This window comes from Poeciliopsis prolifica, unplaced genomic scaffold, assembly GCF_027474105.1.
Source record: "Poeciliopsis prolifica strain line A6 unplaced genomic scaffold, Auburn_PproV2 SCAFFOLD132, whole genome shotgun sequence".
Lineage (NCBI taxonomy): Eukaryota > Metazoa > Chordata > Actinopteri > Cyprinodontiformes > Poeciliidae > Poeciliopsis > Poeciliopsis prolifica.
In genome coordinates this window covers 393,739-421,375 of record NW_026562507.1, presented here as the reverse complement: position 1 = coordinate 421,375, position 27,637 = coordinate 393,739, and the positions used below count along the sequence as shown (strand labels likewise).

Sequence of the window (27,637 nt, the reverse complement as noted above, 5' to 3'; positions counted from 1 at the left end):
ATTCTGGTATTCTGAGACAGATTCAGATATAACCCTTAAACTATGGAATTTAAAGCAGAGTTGTCAAGCAGTAGCAGATTTTCCGATTGATTTTAAAACACTGGTGGCCTCTTCTGGTTGGAATGCAAAAGCATTAAAAAGGAGCCTGTTGGTGTGAGCGCTCTGTACATAAACGATCTTCGTGGGAGTGTCCTGACAGGCTGGCGCACCTGTAGCGGATTGCGGCAATCGGCTGCAGGAGTCTTAAGACGCGGTGGAGCAGCCGTTCATCGCTCGATGGTCCAACCTGTTGGTCAGAGTCTAAGCCAGGAATTTGCCTGTTCGTGTTCTGTTTGAGAATCCAAGTTAATGATCTCTGTTTCCGCGCAGATTTGGATAAGCAGTCTGGACCAAGCCGGGAATCACGCCCACCCAACGCTGTCTACAGCTTCTCACAGGACCCACCGCTTCAGCCAGCCGCCCGCGCTCCTACCGCCTCCTCGGAACCTCAGCACCGCACGGATCCCTCCCTCCTCCAGCCACTTGCCCAGGCCAGCCTGCTGACTCACCGATTCCCGGGAGCATTCAGTAAAACATATTTACTTGTAAATAAATCAGTGAAACTGAGACCTTTCCTGGACTTGCGTCTGAACCTGCATGTGGGTAAAGAAATTGAAATCCAACATGACAGAGCCCTTCTACAAGCTCTTAATGAACACATTAAAGATGAATTTGCCTACGGATATGATCCCACGTTCATTAGGCGATTTCATTTCCATGGCCATTAAAATCAACAATAGGATCAGAGACAGAACTTGATTAAAATATAAGTGTTTTTTTGCCCAAACAGAGTCAAATGTAGTACTACCCCCATTAAACAGAGCCCTGAGGAACCTATGCAAATAGGAAAAACCAGACACACTCCTGAAGAACAACAGGGTCACATGAGGTCTCTGGCACACCTTTACTGTGGTCAAAGAGGACACTACATTGCAAACTGTCAAATCTGCCAAAAGACACTGTGGATGGAGTGGTGGGCAATTTAAGGAAAATGTCCTATCTAACCCTAACATGTTCTTTGATAACAAGAAAACAGTCTTTTCAGATATTTGTTTTAATAGATTCAGGATGTGAACAAAGCCGTATTGATAACAATGTGGTTAAATAGATACCCACTGTTACCCTTCCAGGTTTCAAAGGTAAAAAGATTATACCAAATGTTAAGCATGGCAGAGTTGGCATCTTGGTTTGGGGCTGTGGGTGATGGGCTTCAAGGTATTGAAGTATGTGAATTCCCTTTAATATTTTCAACACCAGCTCAATTTTAATGCGCTTGACACACGGGGACTAATGAACGACAGTGAGACTCGCCAGGTTCCTGTCACTCTGGTTGAACCCAACACATGAAGGCAGCGATGACAAAAGTTGAAAAATTTTTAACTTTTTGTATTGTGTTGCTATGATGTATTCATGTTTACAAGCTTGAAATTTCACATGAACAAATTTCACATAAACAAATTTCACTGATCGCTTGGCTGAAGGACAGGAATTGTCACCTCATTTCAGAAGTTTCATAAGACATCCATGGAGAGGGGGTGACATAGCCTCCAGTGAATTGAGTGCATAAAACTATATGGGTGAAGCTGGAAGCAACTGGGGAATCAGCAAAAGAATGTCATCAGACACCTATAATAACTTACAGGTCAAGAAAATTTGGCAATGACACCAAATAGTTAGTGGTTATTCCTGACTTTCTGGATGCAAGTTATCATTCAACACAAAAATATTGCATGACAAACCCTGGCTTTAATACAGAATAAATTTTTAAAAATATTTATCTGACATTCATGCCCATCATGAGTGATGGGCCTGTGGGTATAAAAATACTATCGTGTCTCCTGACAACAGTAGTATTTAAATGTCGAATGGGATTGACTCTGTTGCAGAAAAACTGATGATAAATTACACATGACCATCAGAAAACTTTAAAACTTGTCAAAAAGTTGTGTAAAAATAAAAGTACCTACGTCAAACTTGGCTGATGCAGTGGATGAAATTTGAGCCGTGCTGCCGCCTAACTGTTCTCTGAAGCAGTCAGTGAAAGGAAGCAGGAGACCCATGGCCAAGATCTTGGAGCAGAGCCTCTCAGCCTCCTCTGGCTCCTCCTGCTGCTGCTGCAAAAACAGCTTCTCAAGAAGGGTGCGACCTGCATAGCCATAGAATAGATGGGGCAAAAGAACCCCCCAATAAACACTTTGATAATATTTATAGCCACTACACTTTGTAAATCACCTTAAATTTCTTATGTTCTAGGTTCAGTTCTAAGCAAAGATGGTCTGTGACCCTTAGCATATTTTGCTTTGAAAGCCCTCCTCAAGTTATGTCAGCAAACCACCAAAAACCATAACAAAGCATAAAAAAATTTCAAAAGCAGTGACTCAGTTAAAATAAATGCAAATACAAATAGTTATTCACATACAACAGTCAACAAAGCCATTTCTAAAGCTTTGAGACGCCAGGTGTAAGAGAAATGATCAATATGAACAAGCATGAACAATGCTTTAAGTAATTGCTAACTTATGCATGCTGAATGGAGTTAGTCAAGATGATAGCTATTGCTGACATGGACCTTTCCAAAAGCACATTCACCATGTGAGGGGAGGAGAATCAAGACTATATCTACAGTATTCGAGACATCCTCTGTCTAACTAAAGCCAATGATTTTTGATTCTACAAGAAGAAAGACTACAAAAATGGCATCCATGGGAGGAGAGTTAAAGAGCAAAACCAGAACAATGGTCAAAATCACATCAACATGCTCACTTCAGAATGATACAGTGTTCCATAAAAGAAATTCGGCTAGAATTAATTCTAGAGAAAGTCATGCATGCATTTAACCTTAGTCGTATTAATCACTGCAACAGTGTCGTCACAGGTCTGCCTAAAAAATTAGTCCTCCAGCTTCAGCTGATTCAAAACTCTGCTGCTGGCATTCTGAATGAAACCAGGAAGATAGAGCAGATCTAAAATCTTTCCACTGACTCCTTGGAGCTCAGAGAATAGACTTTAAAATGCTTCTATTACTGAATAGTGTAGCATCACAATTCATAAAAGATCTGCTTTTGTATCAACCTTCCAGACCGCTCAGGTCTTCTGTTTCTGATCTGCTCTTCATTCGCAGAACCAGAACCAAGCATGGAGAAGTAGCATTCAGCTTCTACACGCCACAAACCTGGGACAACCTTCCAGAAAACTGCAAAACAGTTGGAACACTGAGTTCCTTTAAACCTAGACTAAGAACCTTTTCAAACATAATAAATGGAATATTTGCAAACATTTTTGATATACAATGATGATTTTTAACTGACATTTGGCAAAATGCAATAACTGTTATTGGTTTCAGAATTGTTGACTCTATGACATGTCTATGATGTTTTGTGATTTTTCGAGGAACGATGGTGGTAGAAATTTGCTCTGCAATTGACTGGTTGCCGGTTCAAACCCTGCTCTGCCCACCTCTGTCATTGTGTTTGTAGGCAAGAAACTTCACCCTCCTTGCCTGCTGGTGAAGCTCAGAGGGCTCAGTGGTTCCTGTGCATTGCAGCCCCACCTCTGCCCAGGGCAGCTGAAGCTACCACCATCAGTGCATGTGAAGTGTAGTGTAGTGTGAAGTGCATTGGAGTCCTCTGGAAATGATAAAGTTATATGTAGTAGACTAATGAAGTCTACTATGAACTGATGTTTTCATAACATGAAGCACTTTGTTGTTGAAATGTGATATGCCAATAAACTTGATTGAGAATTCCAGAAGTCCTGTCAGGAATAAAATAATGGTGGTTAGGTTTTAAAACAATATCTCAGACATTGAATATCATACACAGTCATGTGCAATGCAATATCTGCTAAAAAATGAAAAAAAAGAAAATGCTATGACTTGCTGAAAACCTACCCACTCCTAGTTCATGCCTTTCACCTAAACTAGGTGTACTAAATTATAGTCATTCAGGGCCTTTTTACTGTAGCTTATATAATTTATTCACCAAATCTGACTCAAATGCCAAAAGTGCCTCCTCAGTCTGAAGTCAAGTTCTACAGTCATGATAAAAATAATTTTTTTATTCAGGTGTTCTGAATCAGACACATCTAAAGTTTGCAGGTCACTGGCCCTTTGGCAAAAAGTGTTCAACAGCTGTTACCCAAATTTACAGGCCTGGCTGTAAGTTTTGGGTCACAAACTTACAGCCAGATTCTCTATTAAATCTGTTAATCAACAGATTAGAGAACCAACCGTGAGTATAATGGTGACTACATAGAAGCAGCAGAGATTAAAAGATACATTTTTAATTGGACAGCTGTAAATTGTGCACTTCACAAATCTAGCCTACACAGACAGAGCAGCTGTTACATTCAGCTTGGTGTGGCTCTGCTGGGTTTCCGATAATAGTTGGATCTCCAATGGACCATACCAAGCTCCACCCACAACCGGCCTAGAAAATCCCACGTGGCGGCAAGTCTTACAAACAAAGCCTCGCAGCGCTTTGTTCTATGTAAACATGGGGTCTTCCACTTGGACTGATGGAGTATTTCTGAGTAGATTAGTGCTTGTTTCTGCTGGATTTTTTTTTACCAAATATCAGCTACAACAATGGATAGAGAAACTAACAAGTTCATGTCATCTTTTTGGATGACATCAAGGTGTTTGAGCCAAGCGATGCCTCCAACATTTTGCACAGCACAGCAAAATGCTTTTGGTCGATGAGGAAAACGGCAGATCCTCACACCCTCAGCATCAGTATAGCTGTGGACAAGATCACTGCCTATTGCTCTTGCAAGGCTGGGTAAGTCGGGCATTCATTGTTTTGTAGATTACTTTTGAAATCAGTGGCTGATTCCTGTGGTTTGTCAGCAAATGTTTGAGTGTGCCTAGGCCTGATAAACTGTACTTGATGCTAGAGTGGCCAACACGACTAACAGTTTAGTCAAAAGCCTTTTCTGCTAAAATAAAGTCTTTAATGTATGTCAGAAACAGTACACATTGCATATTGATCTGTTTAGCTAATGTAAGACTGTGTAGCAGACAGGCTTCAAGATGTAGAAGTTGTATCAGTACTGCCATTGTGCTGTACTAAGCTAAAAGGTGTTCATGATGGATGTGTTTATGATTGATACTTTTTTCTGACAGAAAGAAAGCAAATCAATAATACTTACACCAGCACACACTTCTTTGTTCTTGTTGATCCTACTAAGGTTGAGCTGTTCATGCGGTCGTGCACAAGCTTTGATCCAAGCAAGTCATTCTGCTTCTGATTTTGGAAATCTGTAAATTTTACTATCACAAATATGATCAGGATACCTGAGATCACCAGTACAGATACCCCACTGGCAATAAAGAACCATTATTTTTCTATTGTTGATGCGAAAACTTTCTGCCGGTCTGCTAGTCCACAATATATTCTGGCGCTACATTAGCATGTGTTTACTAATGCATGTACATTAGCTTGTGTTTGTGAGACAGCCACGCACATGGTAGTGCAGCTACTACATAGAATGGGCATCAGCCAATGAAACGCGGCCACTGTGTTAAGGTCTGTAGCTGCATATGCAAACCAGCCAATTGATTTGTATAACTGACTTCATTCTACTCAGTGAAGAATTTTCTCGCATAAGGACTCTTGTCAGAAACTGGCTTGTGTGACTCTGGTTTCTTAGAGAGAATTAAATGTTGCTAAGTCTTTAAGATGGAGGGTGTTCTTTTGTTTGTTTATTTTTTTATTAAGTTATCTGGTATGCAAATTAACCTTACAACCAACAAGCAAAATTTAAAGTATAGTGGAAGAATAATTCTACCTATGACCCAGAAAAGACTATGGACATGTGGTGGTCAGAATACATGGCGCCATAGTTAATTACAAAAGTATTACTCCTACACATTTTCACTCGCAAAAAGACACTTTAATGGGGGAGTGGGTGAACTTCAATGTGGCTCATGAGCCATTAATACTATGCTAAAAACGAGGCCAAAATCTAAAACTCATGTATTGTAGAAATCGTGACATGAAGAAAACATTGAAACAGACATAAATACCAAAATTGAGACAGATGAAGTGTACTATGAACAGATCTCACATTTGGCTAGTTTTTTTCAATCATTACTTTGAAGTGTTAAGTTAATTGTATAACATCATACTACTTACTCAAAGGAGGTCATCTGGGAATATCTTGCTTCTTCTACTCTATTAAAGTAGGAAAGTGACAACTTCTCAAAATGTTACTGTTGCATGTTCTTTCTTAGCTCACCTGTGAAGACATCCTGAAAAGCACAGAGGGAGACCTGTCCACATGAGGATCTTCTGGTAGCACAGATAGGTTGACTGCCTCCTCCTCTGTAGCCCGTCAGATACTCTCCTCCATCCACTTCTCTGCTTCTCAGCCTCTTTTCAAGCTCCTCTGTCCAGTCAGCTGATCGGCTTAGAGCTCCAGTAAGGCTCAGTGACCGTTGTTTGCGCGTTTCGTGTTCTCCAGCCACCATCCTGTCAGCATTTACATTTTTGGTTAACTTCTGTGTAGGCTTCAATTGCTTTTGTGGAGGAATTCCCTTTGTTCACCACCTTTATTTTTGTTAAACACTCGTTCTCATATATATCGACATCTTATTGATGTGCAAAGGTCTTTTTTCAGGCTTTACTCATATTTAAAGGAAGAAATACAGCAACAATATATCTGTAGCGATATATATTTTTGTAAATCTAAATGAATTTGTGTACATATTTACACCCTTTACCTTGGCTTCAGACAGAACTCAAACAATTTTTATTCCACAGACTATTTGACTGAGCTCAACAGGATACGCAGAGATAATGACCCTGGATGTTTACCTGCCAAAAAACAAAGCCAGGTAGGTAAATATATCCAGAATCAAAGTAAATATCCAATTAAATTGATCAGTTCTGATAAAACTGGTTAAGAATATCTATAAACAGACAAGGTGGCTCCACAGGGGTAAATGCAACTATTATATATAGGCCTTAGTCCTCGACACAGTCATTGCAGGTTCGAATCTCGGCCTGATGTTGCCCCCCTCTCCCCTTTTGCACTTTTTCTCTGAAAGGTGCAAAGTAAAGGCCATACAGCCAACAAAAACCTTCTAAAGAACAATTATTGGTTTACCATCTACTTTTCAAAATTTCACCAAGGTTTGTTGATTGTTTTGCTTCTGAGCAACTATTGTAGTGATAGATATTGGTAAAGCCATCTTTCTGAATCAAGACTACTTTTATTGAGTTAATAATATTCATTCAGTTCCTTTTGGAAAGTCCTTTGAAGTATTTATGTTTGATGTTCATGTTTTATTTCTTGACTAAATTGCTCGCCAAATAACGGTATATGACTTTAATAATTTAATTATTGATTGTAAACGTTAAATATTCAACTTCAAATTAGATACTGTTAAGAATTAAAAAGAGGATTAGCTTGATTTAGCTTGTTAATTCATTCCTCTTTTCCTGAATTCCTGTGTCTCAATATATGTGCAGTGAGAAAGAGCAATCATACGACGTCAGACTTCAGATATCCAGAGTTTTATCCAGAGAAAATTCAATGCAAGAAGAATGTTACAATAAGCATCTCACCTAGATCATCAAAAATCCAAGACATGACAAAACAGAAACAATTAACTGAGTAAAAAGGGAAACAGAAACAAACAAAAGATGCATCTTCTGGGAAACTCCTCAGCACAAAGAGATTCGAACTTCTGCTGTAAAACAAACCATTTTATAAGAATGTGTATTCTCCTCATTTAAATATATGCATTAGGAGGTGTGTTTTCCTTTGTGTGGGCTGTCTTAATGTTAATTTTATTACCTCTGAGACCCACTGAAACACCCAGCTCTTCTCGTACCAGGCTCCTATAGGTGATCTGATTTACAGCGTGGGTATGGAACGTTATCTCTGCCTCAAAATGATTCAACTAGAAACCAGTTGGTGTTTTTAAACAAACTCACACAAAATGTATTGCTTAATACTAACTATAAGTTGGATCTAAAACTAACTCATTAAAAACATGCTTTTTAATGCTTAAAGAAATATACCAATATGTTTGATTATATGTTGTAACAGACTTCTATAGTTTTTAGTGTTTGCCTGAACTATTCAACCCTGAGTAAAGAATGTATTGCCCTGATAGCCAATACACTCCCTGTCTGAAATGTTCCTTAGGGAGTATAAGACTGCTTTCTGATTAGGAATTTATGTAAGTTCAGAGAATCACCAGTTGTCTTAGTTTGGATTTGTATCTAAGTTTATCTTAACGTAAAAGTTAACTTGTGTACTATTGTGCTACTTTTAAAATTTATTTCAACAGTACCAACATTGTAATTTTGAAAATATAGTTTTAAAAATATATTTTTCTTGTAATGTCTGACTACACAAATGATGTTTGTTGTGCTTGGAAAACACTCTAAGCAAAAGTCACCCCAACTGAGTAAATGAGGGTACATATGGATTCCAGCAAATGGAGATGGTCAACACCAAGAGCTGAAGCTGATCTTATGTGGAAGGTGTGCATATGATATTGTATATGTGTTGCTCAGAGTTTGCCAAATGAGATTATAACATGTTCTAGTTTTAAAATGTTTACAGATTTGGAAGAAATGTGGCTGATAAATGAGCAGATTTGTACTCATAATTGATGAAGGCAAAGGAATTGTTTTGTGAATTGTTTGTTTGCTTTGGTTTAGTGAGGTCTGTTTAATAACTTATCAGATGTGTATGTAATTAATTATGAAAACTGGCTTTTCACCACTTCATAAACTGATAAATCATACTTGATTATATCAACCTGTCCAGAAACTGAATGTAGAAATTAACATTCTTGCTATGACCTTGTACCATGCATCTCTCCAGCACCTTGCAGTTGTCATCTGACAAAAATGCCACACTCTCACGCCATTCAATCAAGTATTTGATTAGGACTCCATAAGTTAATTGCCATTTAGACTGATTACTGATAGATTTGAAACTGATAGAAAAACATGATATATTGTAATGGATTGTGACCTATTTAAAATGAATTGCTTAAATAACTTATTTTTGTAGACTATTTAAATTAAATAAATTTTCTAAATTAAGAATGTTTAAGATTGTTAATTGAGAGCAGTCTGTTTGTCTGTTTTGATTAGCATTGTTGGTGGTTTATATTTTATTTGTTTAATGGTATTTGCACTTTGTAATGTTTTGGGGGAGGGGGTTTGTATGTACTTCACGGGCTGCCATAGCTAATGATGGCAGGCCTATAAAAGCAGGTAGAATCATTGTGCTAATGAATGACTTGAATTGTCAAAATGTTGTTCCCCAGTGAAAGCAGAGGGTACATTTTGTTTTGTTGTTTGTATTGTAAGTTTATGTTTTGTATCCTAATATTTGTATATATTTTAGTTTTCACAATGACTGTGGTGACTGAAGTGACTGAGGTGATGATCATGATCAAAGAAAATGAAAACACTAAATTGACTGATTAATTCAAATACTGGGGAGCTGCTACATATATTATTTAACCAGACTGATAAGATTGTTGATACACAATACAACTGGGTAGGCTTAGCTATTCTGTAACTAGATATCTCTTCATTCACGAGAAAAACATAATTTTTACAAGCTTTATTTAACGTTAATTTGTTTAAAAATTATCGAAAGATGATGTTGCAAAGAAGGATTCTCCATAAAATCATGAAATTTGTGGACAAGCCTGGCCATCCTCTTCATAAGACTGTATTGGAAAAACATAGTGTCTTCAGTCAGAGGCTTCTTCAAATTTGTTGTAATACAGACCCCTACAGATCTTTCCTGCCAACAACTGTCACAATCTACCAACTGTGAAGAAGATTTAATGAGTTACAAAATTGAATTTCCCTTTTTATTTTTTAAATTTTATTTTGTTAATGTTCTTAAATACCATTATTAGAAACGATTCAATGTACAGTTAATGAAGTGATGATATGAGTTATTGTTTACCAACTCCATGGCTTAAAGATTGCATCCTAAGATATTTCTGAAAATCTGTTTAATTCTGTTTCAGTTACATTACTTTGTGTGAAGAACTAAGAATCAGATTATAAATGTGCATTCTCATTTTTGGGATAATTTTCTGTAAAAATAAAAGATGGAGTACAAATATGAAACATAAAATGACAAGCATGAGGAGTAGTATATGTACCTGCGATTGTGAAGATTGGCTCTCCGTGGAGAAAGTGGGCTGTGGGAAGGAGATAAAGCTGGGGAGTGTCCTGGGGTGCTGAGCTGTCGCGTAGTGGTCTTGATGTAGGATGGAAAGATAGTGGGGTAGGATTTCACCACATGGCTATAAAAGTTGGAGGAATGAGTGGACTTGAGGAGCTGCTTTGCCAACTTTGGGCTCCCCTGGGGAGTCAGTGTGATAAAGCAGATGCTGCCCCTGCTGCAGACCTGGTCAGAGGGTGAGGAACCATTACAGAAAGCAGCACATTGATTGGACTTGGAACCAGTCAAAACACAGTCCTCGGGGGACTCTGCACTGGTACCTGAGCCTAACTGACCATCACCTTCATCAAACATTGCCCCTGAGCTAAGTCCATCTGCATGTTCAGTACTTTTACTGTTGCTGACTGGAGAGGGACTGAACTCTGCTTCCTCCACCCTTCCCAGACATTTCTCTTTACTGTCAACTGAGACTATAGGTGAACAATTGTCACAGGTTGCCATAGTGATTGGGCTGACTGTCAGACTTCCAGTTGCCATGGAGATGTCCACATGCTGATCTTTTGTGCCTGTAGCAATACAAAGAAAGGCTTTTCCGTCTCGCTTCTTCTTCATACTTAGCTTTGGTGGTCCCAGCCCTTCTTGGATCTCCCCCTGTCCCTTCATTTCTTTGTGAAAGGACAGATGTGTCTCTCTACTTGACAGCATTGGAAGCGAGTCTGTGTGATTGTCAGAAACATGACTTTCTGTCTCTAAGAATGATAGCGCATCAGAGCCCACCTCTAATTCTGGGGTAATTCCAAGCACCTCCTGATGAGTTTCTTTTTCCACCCCATTTCTTTTCTTAGTCCATTCCTCCGCTGCTCTCCAATTCAGGTCCCCTGCTCCACCTGCATCTGAGATTGCATTCTCACCATCATGTTCCTGCTGATGCTGTAGCCTAATAGCAAGCTGGATGTCTGCAAGTAAATCCTCATGGTCAGCTGCTGAATGAAAACTGTAGATATCAGTGTCCGATCCTGAGCTACCCCCCTTTTGTCCTGCTTCTTCTGTGGGTGATGTGGTTTCTGTTGAGGCTTTCAGTTGCACATGTGACTTTTCCTCTTCACTTCTATCTTTGTTCCTGTTTTCGTGTTGTGGTTTTTTTCTCTTTTCAGGAAATGCAGCCTCAGAATCTGAGTGTCCTAGCTCATCTGCAGACAGGTCAGGTGTTTTGGTGCTGTCCAGATCATCATGTTGAGAAACCCAATCATCTTCATTTAAACCTGGTGTTGATGAGCATGTATCCCCCTTTCCTTTCAGGTTTATCTTTCTTTTTCGGAGGGAAAAAACTGAAGATTTGGAATCAGATTTATTTCGTTTTTTTCCTGGGCCAGTGCCATGAGTCCCTCCTCCACTGCTGTTTGTTCCTTTACCTCCCTGCTTGCCTTGTTTCTTGCCTCCCCGTTTAGTCAGATCCCCTCCTCCTTCCCTCCATCCTTCATTTAGCGAAGGGTAGCTTCCATTACCCGATGAAGGCGCAGCTCTCTTTTGCTTTGCCTCCTGATTTCCCATCTTGACGGGATGGAGCGATGGCTGTCGTCCTCTCTTCTCAAGTCATGCCTAGAAGACCTCTTTCTCTCTCGGGAGATGATGCCTCTGGCTAAGGAAGGTGAAGATGCAGTGGCCTAATGTGGTAATCCGTATTTGATGGAAAAAGATTTGCTGTTGCTAACAGTATTTTTTCTCTTTAGTCTCAGCTCGTCAGTCCTTGTTGTTTTCCGGTGACGAAGGCAGTAATGTTGGCGCTGATGCAGTAGAAACGCACAGCACGCTCCTGCTCCTACCCATTTTTGACTTACCCTCCCCCTTCCTTCTGTTGGCTTGCCGAAAGGATGACGCCAGCTCTATGTTCTCCCTGGAGCTCTGACGGAGGCAGACCTAACGGATTGTGCAGCAACTGGAGTGGGAACAAAGCTCAGTCCTCGGCGGTGTCACTTGCCACTGCCTGTGAAAATTTGTTCCCTCTGTGTCGGGAGCGCGCATTGCAGCCAGAGAGGTGGATCTGACCATTTTCACGTTGCTTCTGATCAATTTCTCGGTAAAACAACTCATATAATCATGTCAAGGTTGTAACATTCAGTTTAATTGGCAGCTGTTGTTTAAAAAAATTGTAATATAAATAAATAAAGGAGATCTTCTGATGCTGTTTTGTGTTATTTCAAAGGCCAAAAGAATCGCTCTTTTTCCAACTTTTCTCACTTAAGCCTGGCAGAAATAAAAGTCAGGCACCAAACACAGTTTCCCAACACGTAGTGTGTATGTAAAGATTTTTGAGAATTTGGAAACAGTTGCTCTTTATTCCCCAAGGTTATGGGAGAAGGAGAAAATGGATAATTCAGCTGCCTGAAATAGTCTGTTCCCCTCCATAATATGGGAACAACTTCACTTACCAGCAAGTTTTTTTCTCTGCCATGATTTTAAAATGTATCAAGTGTCAATAAACTTTTTCGAAAAAAAAAAAGCTGCTTCCTACAGATATTGATTTTTGAGGGTCTCATTTCGCAAACCAAAACAAGTAAAAACATAAATAGTTTACAACCTGTATGGATAATGCAGAAAGTAGCCTATAAGCCCTACACTATGTAAAAAAAATATAAATAAAAAAATATAAAATAACAATAATTATAAATATATATACAAATTCCCTTCTCACCCACTGCGGGTGGTTTTCAGCTTGAGGGTCCTGCAGTATCTTGGCTGTGCCAAGGACTGCTGCACATTTCTGGACTGAGATGTCTGATGTTGTTCCTGGGATCTGTTGTAGCCATTGATCCAGTGTGTGTGTGTGTATATATGAACCAAATGAACCAGCTGCTACAAAGTGGGACTCATCCTGAATGGTTAACTGAAGGGCGGACAATCCTAATCCAGAAGGATCCATCAAAGGGTCCAGTCCCACCCAACTACCGACCAATAACCTGCCTCTCCACAACCTGGAAGCTCATGTCAGGCATCATAGCGGCCAAGATAAGCAAACACATGAATAAATACATGAGCACGGCACAGAAGGGTATCGGTGTAAATAGCAGAGGAGCCAACGACTCAAAAATGGGGCCAACATCAGTCACCTTCTCTACATGGATGACATCAAGCTGTATGCCAAGAGTGAGCGAGACATCGACTCACTGATCCACACCACCAGGATCTACAGCACGGACATTGGGATGTCATTCGGACTAGAGAAGTGTGGTCGGCTGGTCACAAAGAGGGGGAAGGTGATCCGCACAAAAGGGGTCTCACTCCCACAAAGAACAATAGCAGACATAGAGGACAGTTACAAGTACCTAGGTATACCACAAGCAAATGGCAACCTCGATGAGGCCACAAGGAAAGGAGCCACAGCTAAATACCTCCAACGAATAAGGCAAGTCCTGAGAAGCCAACTCAATGGCAGGAACAAAATCTGTGCGATAAACAGCTATGCCCTGCCAGTAATCAAATACCCTGCTGGAATAATTAGCTGGCCAAAGGAGGAGATAAAAGCCACAGATATTAAGACTAGAAAGCTACTAACCATGCATGGAGGGTTCCATCCCAAATCCAGCACCCTGAGACTGTACACGAGCCGCAAGGAAGGAGGCAGAGGACTAGTGAGTGTGAGAACCACTGTCCAGGACGAAACAACTAAGATCCATAAATACATCAGGGACAAAGCCTCAACAGACAATGTGCTCAGTGAATGTCTCAGACAACAGGGAACGGAGGTTGAGGTGCCAGAGATACCATCATGGGAGGACAAGCCCCTACATGGGATGTACCACCAGCAAATAACCCAAGTGGCTGATATCAGTAAATCCTACCAATGGCTGGAAAAAGCTGGACTCAAGGACAGCACAGAGGCCCTCATCCTGGCCGCACAGGAACAGGCCCTAAACACCAGAGCAATAGAGGCCCAGATCTACCACACCAGACAAGACCCAAGGTGTAGGTTGTGCAAGGAGGCCCCTGAGACAGTCCAGCACATCACAGCAGGGTGCAAGATACTGGCAGGGAAAGCGTACATGGAGCGACATAACCAAGTGGCAGGCATAGTGTACAGAAACATCTGTGCAGAATATGGACTGGAAACCCCAAGATCAAAGTGGGAAACACCCCCAAAGGTGGTGGAGAACGCCAGAGCTAAGATCCTGTGGGACTTCCAGATCCAGACAGACAGAATGGTAATGGCGAACCAACCAGACATTGTCGTAGTGGATAAACAACAGCGGAAAGCTGTTGTGGTAGATGTAGCAATACCAAGTGATTGCAACATCAGGAAAAAGGAGCACGAGAAACTGGAGAAATACCAGGGCCTCAGGGAAGAACTGGAGAGGGCCTGGAAGGTGAAGACCACAGTGGTGCCTGTGGTCATCGGGGCCCTCGGGGCAGTAACCCCCAAACTGGAGCAGTGGCTACAACAGATCCCAGGAACAACATCAGACATCTCAGTCCAGAAATGTGCAGCAGTCCTTGGCACAGCCAAGATACTGCAGGACCCTCAAGATCCCAGGCCTCTGGTAGAGGACCCGAGCTCAGAGGATAAGAACCACCCGCGGTGGGTGAGAAGGGAATTTTTTTATTTTTTATGTTTTTATATATATATTTATTTTTTATTTTATTTTTTTGGTTCTGGCATAGAGGGTGGAAATTAATTAGTTAAATTTATTCATATTGCTGTAATTACACTTAAGGTCTATTAGCTTAAGTTGTTTACAAAACCTGAACAATTATGGTGCCTGTGGCTGTATGGCAGAGTAGTTGTCTTGCAAGCAGGAGGTTGTAGGTTCAATTCCAGCTTGCTCCTGCCACATGTCGATGTGCCTCTGGGCAAGGCCAAATTGCCTACCGGTCTGCAATTTGTAAAGCACTTTTAGTGGAAAAAATGACGGAAGAAGCGCTATATAAGTTCACTCCATTTACTTGAATTTGTTTTGAGTAAAGTTACTCAGTTACATTTGAAATCATATTCAATTATGAGTAATGATAAAACATACTCATATGTTTTATCATTATGAGTATGTATCTATGTTTTATGTTTTGTATGTATCTATGTTTTCTGTTTTATGTTTTGTATGTATCTATGTTTTCTATGTTTACAAACATGTTTTATCATAGATACTTGATTTATCATAGATACTTGATACAAACAAGTACCAAAAAAACACAGCCTTTAGCTGTGTTTGTATCAAGATCTAATGTTTTTGCAACAGAGGCGCAAAACCCTTCACGTTTAGTTCAAGTCAACTTCTGAGAAAAGAAAAAGCCCTTGCTGAATTTAATGCATCAGTTCAGGCAGCAGTTTTATCATATATTGTAAAATTGAATAATATTTAATAATAAATGTAAATGTCAATTTTATAAGGTTCTTGTGATTATGATTTGAACTGACTAAATTTGAAAACAGAAAATTAAGTGCTTAGTTTGGAGTCAGGTATTTTAAAACTGTTAACAGGAGTAACAAACAGCAGCTGACATAACATATTGGAAATTAATGTCCCATTAAAAATACACATAATATTTTGTGTTGCTTTTTTACTTATAAATGTGCTGCTTTAAATAAAAACAGTTTGAGACTAATATGTACTAATTTCCTAAAGGATGAGCAGCGCACTGCTTATATCAATAACTGATATTAATATAAGCAATATCAGTTTGTGGATATTTCACAAGTTTATTCTATGGAAGTGTTCAGTTGTTGCCATCTAGTAGCGGAATTTAGGTACTACATTTAAGAGTCACGATTTTTATGATGTCATTAAAAGCAGACAAAACAGGAGAAAGCATGATGGTTTGTTCTCAGTAACACTGCAACTTTGATTCAGTTGGTCTTTGAAAACACTGGTGGTATGTATTCAATTTTGCAATGGATATTTTGTTGATTAAGAGTAATTCAGCCATTTGTAAGACAGCAGCATTTCTTTTGTAAGAACTTTTATAGCCTTGAGCTAAATATTTTCTCTGGAGCAAATTTATTGTACGTAAGTGCTGTATCATTTGCTACTGTGTGTTATTTCTGAAGTTTGTATGTTCATTTCTCAGCTTTACCCTACTCCAACTGGCTTCAATAAAGACCCAATGTTTCTCCAAAGTGACCAAAATGTCTAAGTCCTAACACCGCCAGATGGTCCAGAAGTGTCTTATTTTGAGTAGAAACATTGAAAAAATAATATGAAAAAAAAAAGAAAAACAAAAGTTCTGTGCCTCATTAATGTTCCTAACATATGAACATGTTACATATTAGCAATATCATATGAATATATTTTAATGGAGCATGTATTTTTATATACATTTTTTAATACAGAATTAAAATATTAATTATTGGGGTGGGGTTTATTTATAAAGACATGTGTTGTCCAATGGGACACATCAACCAACCAATCACATGTTGGTGATGAATTGTGATGTCATTGTTTTTCATCCAAAGTATCTAACCCTGTTTTAGGGGTGCTTAAGCACCCCTGAATAGGATTGCCACCCATCCCGGAAAATATGGAGTGGTCCAATATTTGGACATTAAATGTGCGTCCCGTATTGAACCCATACATAACTGTCTGATAGACATGCCTGTAATAAGTATCAACACTAAGTATGACAATAATGGCCAAAATAAAACACAGGAAATATTAAGGTCAGCTACCCTGCCGTGTGTCGTTAAGGAGATTGGTACTTTCTCCAAAGCTTCGGGTCTTGCGCTTAACCTTAAAAATGTGAGATAACGGCCATTAAGGACTGTTCCATAGCCTCAATTGAAGCTATACCAGTTAAGAATGAGGTTGTTTATTTAGGTATAAACATCACAAAGAATCAAATAGAAAGAAGCTCTCTTAACTTCGACCCGCTAATTCAAAAGACTAAAAAAAGACTTAATTAGTGGTTAGTTAGAGATCTTCCTTTATGTGGCCATATTTTGCTTACAAAGGCTGAAGGCCTCCGACTGATTTATGCTGCACAATCGTCAGACATTGACAATAAGAGTGAGAAGGAAATTGATAAACTGCTATTCAACTTCATATGGAAAAATAAGGCTCACTATATTAAAAAATCTACTCTAATGAATTCATATTAAAATGGAGGACTTAACTGTTTATCTTTCTCTATCTTGAATAATATTTTTAAAATAAATTGGATCCATAAATTTTTTAAATTCTCCAGCATCTTTCTGGAATATTATACCTTTCCATATTTTCTCTAAGTTTGGTGGTCTAAATTTCTTTTTAATTTGTAATTTTGATATAACGAAGCTACCAATTAAACTCTCTAACTTTCATCGGCAGGCTCTTTTATCATGGTTATTCATCTACAAGCATAACTTCTCTCCTCACTAGTACTATATTTGGAATAATAAGGACATTTTATACAAGAAAAAAACTATATTTTTTGATTCCTGGTTTAATCGTAACATTGTTCTGGTTGACCAATTGTTTAACCGTGATGGTCTGTTGTTGAGTTATGAGTAATTTCTTTGTAAATTCAATTTTCCTGTCTCTCCTGGAGAATATGCGAAAGTTTTTGGCACCGTGTCTACAAAGATCTGTCTGTTATTCAGGCAGGAGCCGAGAGTCAATTATCAGTCTCCCCTTCGATCTCCCATACATTCTCCTGTTTGCAAAATATGTCTTATTGTTTCCTTGTAACAATAATAAGTCGATCAGATCCCTGTTTCTGAAGGACGTGACCTCTGCTCCTGTGGTTGTAAATCATTGGAATCGCTTTCATATTACTATGTCCTGGAAATTTATCTGGTTGCTCCCTAATCACTTTCTTCTCACTAACAAGGTAAAAGAAGTATCTTTTAAACTCATTCACCAAATCTACCCCGTTAAAGTTTATCTAAAGAAATTCAATCCTAACAATGATGTGAATTGTTCCTCCTGTGACGTTTGCCCAGAGTCAGTCACTCATTTGTTCTGGTTGTGTCCTCATTCTAAAGTATTTTGGCAACATTTTTGTGTCTTTGTTGATTCCAAAGCATCAGCAGGATTTCAGTTATATTGGAAACTGTCTTATTCGGATTTCAACAAAATGGAGAAATGAATGTGAAGAGTCTCCTTATCAATTTAATAGTTATTGAGGCTAAATTTCACCTACATAAATGCAAATTTTAGAAGAATAAAACAAACTTTTCAGTTTTTTTGACCGAACTTAAACATTATTTATTAACAATTCAATCCTCAACTAACCAAAGAGCAGAATCAACAATACTGGCTTGCGATCAACTTGAACTTTTGGATTATTTTTTATGTTAATGCACTGTAACATCTGGCACATATATCACAATTTGTACTATTTTCTTTATGCATATTTATTTTGACTCTCATTTTCTTGTCTTCATGCTTTATTTTATGCTCCCCCTAGTAAATTGTTATTATTGTCTTTTTGTGTTATATCCACAATACAATTATATGGTTGTTTATTGTAATATAAAGTTTATAAAAAAATAAAAAAACGCTTTAAAAAATACAGACGTGAGTGAAAAGACGCACATTATAAGCTGGACAATTTCTATGAGGATGGATACTGTGTACATTGATCAACAAAAACATTGTGTCCGTCATGACGCTGCTGTGTAACAGACAGAATGGATCAAAAGAGGAACCGGAGACCCCTCAGAATCTAAAGAACCAGAAATCAGTGTCTCTTCATCCTCAATCATCTCCTGAGGCTGATATGGTACAGAACATTTTGCTATGATGGATTCAGTTTCTTATTGTGATTTTTGTTGATTTTTGTTTGATAATTATTATTGCTTAGGATGTTGAGTTTGGGGCGTTTCTAGACAGGGGACAGGGGGTGTTCTGAAGAAATTATAGGAAATATAATTAAAATATGTAGTGGTTGATATTTTTTTACAACTTCACAATTTTATTTTAACAATGAATTTAAAATTTTGTGCTGCACTTTTAGCTGCTGTATAGAACTTCGGCGCGTGAGGTCACTGCTCTCAGCGGAAGGGATCTGAGCGCCATGTTATTCGTCCACAAACATAACCAAGAAAAGAACATAACCAACTATCTCACAGATATTTCAAAGTTTTGAAAATTTTAAGTTACTTAAAGTAATTTAGTGATGGTACAAACTTGCTGCGTTATTGGGTCAATATTTGATCACACATCCGAAACGGCAAAAAAATGGAAAACGGACTTCAATTTCACAGTTTTCTTGCCTGGAAACAACACCAGGGACCTAAGCTATCGGAGCTAACAAAAAGATGAATGTCCTGGGTATCAGCGGTGAGATGTTCTAATATCACCTTCTCCAACATCTCAAGACACCTAAAAGTATGCTCCAGACATTTCCATTCTGGTGAGTGTCTAAATTTTCTTTGTTTGTGTTGTGTCATCATGTTTTGCTATGATTTTGTCCAGGTTACTCATGTTCAGTTATGTTGAGTTCATCTAAGCGGGTCAGCCTTGTTTAGGTCGGGCTTATATTTTTTATGCAGCATAGTCCTAGTTTTGTCAGTGGACATCAAGGTTATTCAATTATTGCAAAGTAAACTACTTAAGTTTTCTAGTGTTATAATTTACAGTATTAATACTGATGTATGTTCTGGTATTTCCTCTTTGAAGCAAACCGTCCTATGAAATAGATGAGCTCAATCCAGACCGGGTTCCAATGCTGAATCTGGGTCTCTGCGAGGTAAATGCCGCAACATCAGACCGACATGAGCATCAATTAAAGACGCAATACAGCAAGACCATGATGGATCGATAAGTGAGGGAGAAAGTTACAGAAACACCAGAAGAGGTAAATAATGAAAACACGCTGTAGAAGAGGAGCGAGTTCAAGAGGGTGAGGTGGAAACCCGAGGAGAGGAGCTCAGCAAGGCAGCAAACTCTGAAGATGAACATGAAACAGCGGGAAAAAAGCAACAAATAGAATGTCACTTGTGTGAACAGAGAAGAGAAGAAATAAGACACCTGTTAAAGGAGAACAGGGAGCTCAGGTCAGAGCTGAACAAAAAACAGCTGGACACAGATTTTCTCAAGGATGACACTAAAAAAGTAAAATATTATACAGGACTTCCTTGCTTTGTCATTTTGTTATCATTGTTTAACACTGTTAGACCTTTTCTGCCAGTATCAAAAAAAAACTTTCAAATGGTTTTACTCACATTAATATGTCTAAGACTTGATCTACCTGTTCAGCATCTTTGCCATCTTTTTAATGTGTCACATAAAACTCTGTCTATTGCCTTTGCTGACACCCTTGATGTGTTGTATACACACCTTAATGCCATGGTAAGCTGGCCTGAGAGGCATTGCTTACATCTGGAAAACGTGTAGCAATTATTGTTGACTGTTTTGAACTAGGCACAGAAAGACCCTCAAATTTAAAAGCACAAGCACAATCCTTCTCCCGGTACAAAGGCAGACACACTATGAAATACCTTATTGGTATAACAACACCTCATGGGTCGATTCCTTTTATTTCTAAGGGATAAGCACATCTAACCTTAGATGTGCTTCTTTCTAAGCACATCTAAGGGATGTGCTTAGAATTAAGCATATCCCTTATTACTAAGGAATGTGCTTATCCGATACACGGACATTACAGAAAACTGTGGCCTTCTCTCCAATTTATTACTTGGGGACGTTGTGTTAGCGGACAGAGGCTTTGATATTAAAGACAGTGTAGGGATTATGTGTGCTGAGGTTAAAATGCCATCATTCACTAAAGGGAGATGTCAACTGGATGCTAAAGATGTTGAAGACACACAAGCTTTAGCTCACCTCAGAATTCATGTGGAAAGAGTGTTGTATGAAGAATAAATAGATGAATTAATAATAATTAATATTATTAATTCATTAATAATAAATGAAGAATAAATACAAAATGTTACACAGAAGTATACCAGTTAAGTTGCCGGTTACATGTGAGGGCGAAGCGGTGACACGTCTTGACAAGATTGTGTGTGTGTGCTGCAGCTTAGTGTGTTCTAGTGTGGTTGTGAAACCTAATGCAAATGAAACCTGTACATATTAATATGTAACTGCAGTGCTGCACTGATGATTAAAATGCAGACTGAAAAAAGAGATTTGTACAGTCAGTACTGTTTTATGTAAAATGTAGATAGTAAAAAAGAAAATTGCATTTGTTCCAGTCATAATTTTGTATTGAAATATGTGTAGAATTTAATAATGACATGAAAGTGTCTGTTTTCTCTCATTTAATAAATTAATGTGGTAAACATAAAACATTTGATTCAAGCACTTGAAGATGCATGTAAGCAGGTGAAATGGATTACATTTTAAGTAAAAATTTAATTACAATGTTTTATATCATAAATATACATGTAATTTAAATAAACACTTTATGTGATTAAAGTAAACACTTATAAAATCTGACAGTTTGCGATAAATTTTATGTAACAAGCAAACCAGATGAAAGAGCCCATGTTTAAACATTTGATGTGTAATTAAAACACTTTAGCGTGAACAATAAAGGTGACAAGAAAATGTTATGAAATAAACCACACTTTAAATAAATACTTGTTGGATTTAACATATTTCAGGTAAGTGAACATGTAATGAAATAGATCCTGTCCTAGAATTTTATGTCAGTGAACATTACAGATAACAAATGTGGCGACCATCTCAGGTAATACATTTTTTAGAAAAATTGCTATACAAAAATAAGTGCAAATATTAGTCTAACCAGTACAATGTGCACACTTAACAGTGCCAGAGTTGCTTAGCATGATTCGGTATATGAACGGAGGCTCAGAGAGTCTCTGAGAGTGCATAACCTGCAAACACACAATTAAAATGGTGAATGAAAAGACAGAAACATTTGAAAAATGTATACATGTGAATCTGCAGGTAGTCCGTCCATCCATCCATCCATCCATCCATCCATCCATCCATCCATCCATCCATCCATCCATCCATCCATCCATCCATCCATCCATCCATCCATCCATCCATCCATCCATCCATCCATCCATCCATCCATCCATCCATCCATCCATCCATCCATCCATCCATCCATCCATCCATCCATCCATCCATCCATCCATCCATCCATCCATCCATCCATCCATCCATCCATCCATCCATCCATCCATCCATCCATCCATCCATCCATCCATCCATCCATCCATCCATCCATCCATCCATCCATCCATCCATCCATCCACCATCCATCCATCCATCCATCCATCCATCCATCCATCCATCCATCCATCCATCCATCCATCCATCCATCCATCCATCCATCCATCCATCCATCCATCCATCCATCCATCCATCCATCCATCCATCCATCCATCCATCCATCCATCCATCCATCCATCCATCCATCCATCCATCCATCCATCCATCCATCCATCCATCCATCCATCCATCCATCCATCCATCCATCCATCCATCCATCCATCCATCCATCCATCCATCCATCCATCCATCCATCCATCCATCCATCCATCCATCCATCCATCCATCCATCCATCCATCCATCCATCCATCCATCCATCCATCCATCCATCCATCCATCCATCCATCCATCCATCCATCCATCCATCCATCATCCATCCATCCATCCATCCATCCATCCATCCATCCATCCATCCATCCATCCATCCATCTTCTTCCAGCGTCGGGTTGCGGGGGTAGCAGCATTAGAAGGGAGGCCAAGACTTCCCTCTCCCCAGCCACTTCTTCCAGCTCTTCAAGGGGGAACCCCAAGGCATTCCCAGGCAGGCTGAGAGACATAGTCCTTCCAGCGTGTCCTGAGTCTTCCCCACGGTCTTCTTGTGGTGGGACGTGCCCGGAACACCTTACCATGGAGGCGTCCAGGAGGCATCCTGACCAGATGCCCAAGCCACCTCAACTGTCTCCTCTCGACGTGAAGGAGTCCCTCCCGGATGACTGAGCTTTTCACCCTACCTCTAAGGGAGAGCCCAGCCACCCTGTGGAGAAAACCTATTTCGGCCGCTTGTATCCGCGATCTCGTTCTTTCGGTCATGACCCAAAGCTCATGACCATAGATGAGGGTAGGAACGTAGATCGATCGGTAAATCGAGAGCTTTGCTTTTTGACTCAGCTCTCTCTTTACCACGACAGACCGGTACAGCGCGCGCAGTTGCTGCACCAATCCGCCTGTCGATCTCCCTTCTTCCCTCATTCGTGAACAAGATCCTGAGATACTTGAACTCCTCCACTGGAGGCAGGACACCTTCCCTGACCTGGAGAAGGCACTCTACCCTTTTCCGACTCAAGACCATGGCCTCATCCCAGTCGCTTCACACTCGGATGCGAACCGCTCCAGTGAGAGCTGTAGATCACGTCCTGATGAAGCCAGCAGGACCACGTTATCCACAAAAAGCAGAGATTCGATCCTAAGGCCACCAAAACAGATCCCCTCAACACCTCGGCTGCGCCTAAAATTCTAGTCATGAAAACACTGAACAGAATCAGTGACAAAGGGCAGCCCTACCGGAGACCAACTCTCTCCGCAAACGAGTCCGACTTACAGCCGGCAATGCAGACCAGACTCTGACACTGGTCATACAGGGACCTGACAGCCCATATCAAAGGGCCCAGTAACCCATAGTCCCAGAGAATCCCCCACAGGGCTCCCCGAGGGACACGGTTGAACGCCTTCTCCAGGTCCACAAAACACATGTGGACGGGTTGGGCACACGCACCCTCCCATGCACCCTCCAGGACCCTGCTGAGGGTGTAGAGCTGGTCCAGTGTTCCATGCACGGTCAGGATGAAAACCACACTGATCTTCCTGAATCCGAGGATCGACTATCCGACGGACCCTCCTCTCCAGGACCCCCAAATAGACCAGGGAGGCTTAAGAGTGTGGCCACCCTATAATTGGAGCACACCCTCCGGCCCCCCTTTTAAACAGGGGGACCACCACCCCAGTCTGCCAATCCAGGGGAACTGCCCCCGATGTCCATGCGATATTGCAGAGTTGTGTCAACCAACACAACCCTACAACATTCTGGAATCTCATCCTGGAGGAGCTTTTTAACCACCTCGGTGGCCTCGTCCCCAGAGATTGGAGAGTCTGACCCAGAGTCCCAAGGCTCAGCTTCCTCAAAGGAAGTCATGTTTAGTTGAACTGTCAATTATTATAGAAGAATAATTCAATTTCAAAGAGGTTATCAGTTACAAAGCTGAAGTTGGGTTCTGATTGTAGCTTCCAGGAGCTGAGCTCTTACCTTTGTTCGAACCACAATGTTGTCGCAAGCCAGGGAGGTAAAAATGTCCAAGTCATGTACCCAGCCATTTGTAAACTGGACATGTGCCTCCATCCATCCATTCATCCATCCATCCATTCATTTTCTGGTCACCACCTAACGGGGTGGGAAGGTGTTGGTGCCTATCTCCAGCTGCGTTCCAGGCGAGAGGCAGGGTACACCCTGAACAGGTCACTAGTCTGTCGTAGGGCAACACAGAGACAAACAGGACAAACAACCATGCACACACAAACACTCACACCTAGGGAGAATTTGGAAAGACCAATTAACCTGACAGTCATGTTTTTGGACTGTGGGAGGAAGCCGGAGAACCTGGAGAGAACCCACGCATGCACAGCGAGAACATGCAAACTCAGTGCAGAAAGACCCCGGGCCGGGAATCGAACCCAGGACCTTCTTGCTGCAAGGCAACAGTGCTACCAACTGCGCCACTGAATTGATTCATCATGTAAGCACTTACACCACGACCAGGAATGAAAAGTTATCTGGGACTGTCAGATGAGGCAAATATTCAGGGTCTCTAGTCCAGCTTTTTATTTCAAACGGGTCGATATGTCCAATTTTAGCTATTCTTTCCATGTAGTGCTTTTTGGCTTCTGGGAGAAGCTTTTCGCAATATAACCCTCTTTCTTTCAAACAGCTTTTTCAGCATTACGGAAGAGGAGGACACAGCGGTAACGCCATAAAAACACTGGAAAACTTTGGGTATGTGGGCAAACAACATGGCGCTGAGCTAAACGTGGCTAAACGTCACACGCAGTGATGTCAGTTCCAAAGTAGAGATAGGATCACACTTTCCATTTGCTAGATCAGGGATCTGCAACCTGAATCTATGGAGATACAAGAGGCTCTTTGGTTCACATATTAAATGATGAAATATTGCCCTGTTTGTGTTTAATTCTCTAATTTTAGTGTCTCCATAAAAAACACCGACTATTCAGGCCCCTATGGTAAATTTGGTCTAGAATCAGCCTTTAAAGAAAACAGAAAAGCTATATATACATATTTTAATCAGCTATAAGGGGGCAGACTTGAATCATCAACACATCAATTCAAATAGCATTGCAATTTTAAGCAGCAATGCAGTACTTACTTTAGAATTACTTTTATATTTATGAATGGAAATTGTGTACAGTATTGGATTAATTAATATGAATATTATTTTGTAGTTCAGTACAAAATAGTGCATACATATAAAAATTTGGATAAATAATGGGTTAGTCTGATTCCTGGTTCTTATTGCTCTTTTCTGAAGTTTGATTATAGACTGTTGTGCTATTTTGTAATTAATTACCGAAATCTGTCTGGAGTCACTTAAATAAGGTCAAACTAAAGAACAGTGCAGAGTGTTAGGGTGTTTCTATGTCTGTGAACAAAAAGGTGTTTGGTACTGAAACTATGACAGACCCACTTCATGAACTGTGAACTGAAATAGTAAAACCCCGACTCATAATGTCTACTTTTCCATAGATGGACAAGTAGACAAACATAATGGTTTGTTGGTGTCTGAATCCAGATAAGTAAATTGGTGCTGTTGTCAATTGCATTGGTAACGAGTTTGCGTAGAGTGTCACTGAGCGACAAAAAAGTGTTTTTGAGTTGATCTTTAACAGCTTTTCTGTGTTATTTTTCCAATGCTGTTGTGCCGAATTAACAACATATACATTTCCAGGTTTCATTTTGTAAACGGGATCGTTGTACTGCGGCAGTGCAGTTACGGATGGCAAGTACAGGAATAGGCTTTTCTCATGTGACTCAAATTTCCACTTGTAAATAATGACATGTATGGCAGGGTTTCCCCCAGAAATCTCGCAAATCTCGGTGGTCGGGCGCCGAGGCGGTCCATTGTGTTTTTGTATTAAAACATGTTAAATAGATAGGAAATGTAAAAATATCACTGGGTAATTATGTTACTGGAAAATGTCGCCAGTGAAATGCTATTTAAACCCACAACTAGTCTTAAAAACAACAAATCAAAAAATACAATTAAAATGTAATCTATTATTTGCACATCTGTTTAATCCAAATTAAGTCAACATCTCCATATGATTCCCCAGGGCTTCAGGGGCCCATAAATGCTAATATTTTATCACAGACCACAAAAACATAAATGTAACATTTGTTTATTGAGACTATCAACGCTACTAAATTTGATTTAGTGGTTTCAGCACACATAGATTAAAAGCTTTTAAATTGTTTAACATTTATATGTAAGATTTTAAGGATCTGACAAGATTACTTTGTAAAAAGTTCAAAGAACAATATTGATTTTGTTTTGTTACCATAGCAACAATCTGATGCTATGAGTTTAATCTTTTAGTTTGAGCTCTGTTTGCTCACAAATACAAATTAGTGAACTGCAATTATAAATTCTTGCTTTTTAGGTTGGTCATTTAAACTACTCCCCTTCTCCCAGATTTGATTAAATCTACAAAGCAGTTAGAGGTGCTGATGTTTTTACCAACAAAAGGGGCCCCCAAGTCAAATTCTGCTCCAGGCCTCAGAATTTTAGTATGTAAAAGATGTGGTTTTGTTTCTTTTGATGTTTTGACCTATGTGGCTGAAAGGCTAAATCACTATGGTGACCTTCATATAAAAATAAAGATGAATCAGCTTAATTGAAGGCTCTTTGAATGAAATCCAGTTAAAAGTAGAGACTATCCCTTTCAAGTGGGGAATTGCACAGTAAAGCAAACCTGACAAAACCTAATACTTCTGTAAAGGTCTTTCCTTCTTATGCGCCTGGTAGGCGTCCATGTTCTGCAACAGGCTGATCCCATCCTTGAAGGACAGAATCAGTGTAGGTTCTCCTAAGCCTTCTTGATGACTGCTGTGACGCTGTCAGTCCAGGAGAGGTTGGCAGTGATGAGACACCAAGAAATCTGAGAGGTGTGGAACCTCTCCAGGTGTGGAACTCTGTAAAAGAGCACACATTTCTCTATCATTTTTACTCACAAAATCAAATTGAAATAACTACCGTATTTTCCGGACTATAAGTCGCTCCAGAGTACAAGTTGCACCAGGGATAAAATGCGTAAGAAAGCAGGAAAAGGCATATATAAGTCACACTGGCGTATAAGTCGCATTTTGGGGGGAAATTTAGTTGATAACATCCAACACCAAAAACAGACATGTCATCTTGAAAGGCAATTTAAAATAAAAATAGGATAGAGACAACAACAGGCTGAATAA

General features: G+C 39.7%; 1 protein-coding gene and 1 long non-coding RNA gene across 2 annotated transcripts in view; one reads left to right on the top strand and one right to left on the bottom strand.

Moving 5' to 3' along the window:
- The window catches only part of LOC129355358 (formin-2-like), a 54,968-nt gene extending 43,195 nt beyond the window's left edge, over window positions 1-11,773 (bottom strand). Inside the window, 3 exon segments of the mRNA XM_055024876.1 lie at window positions 2,007-2,185; window positions 6,277-6,509; window positions 10,190-11,773. Coding sequence (XP_054880851.1) covers window positions 2,007-2,185; window positions 6,277-6,509; window positions 10,190-11,763 — 1,986 coding nt within the window. The 5' untranslated portion in view covers window positions 11,764-11,773.
- LOC129355365 (uncharacterized) lies at window positions 11,746-12,389 on the top strand. The gene is made up of 2 exons (XR_008605263.1): window positions 11,746-11,860; window positions 11,943-12,389. It is a non-coding gene; the product is annotated as an uncharacterized LOC129355365 (long non-coding RNA).
- The last annotated feature ends 15,248 nt before the right edge of the window (window positions 12,390-27,637 follow it).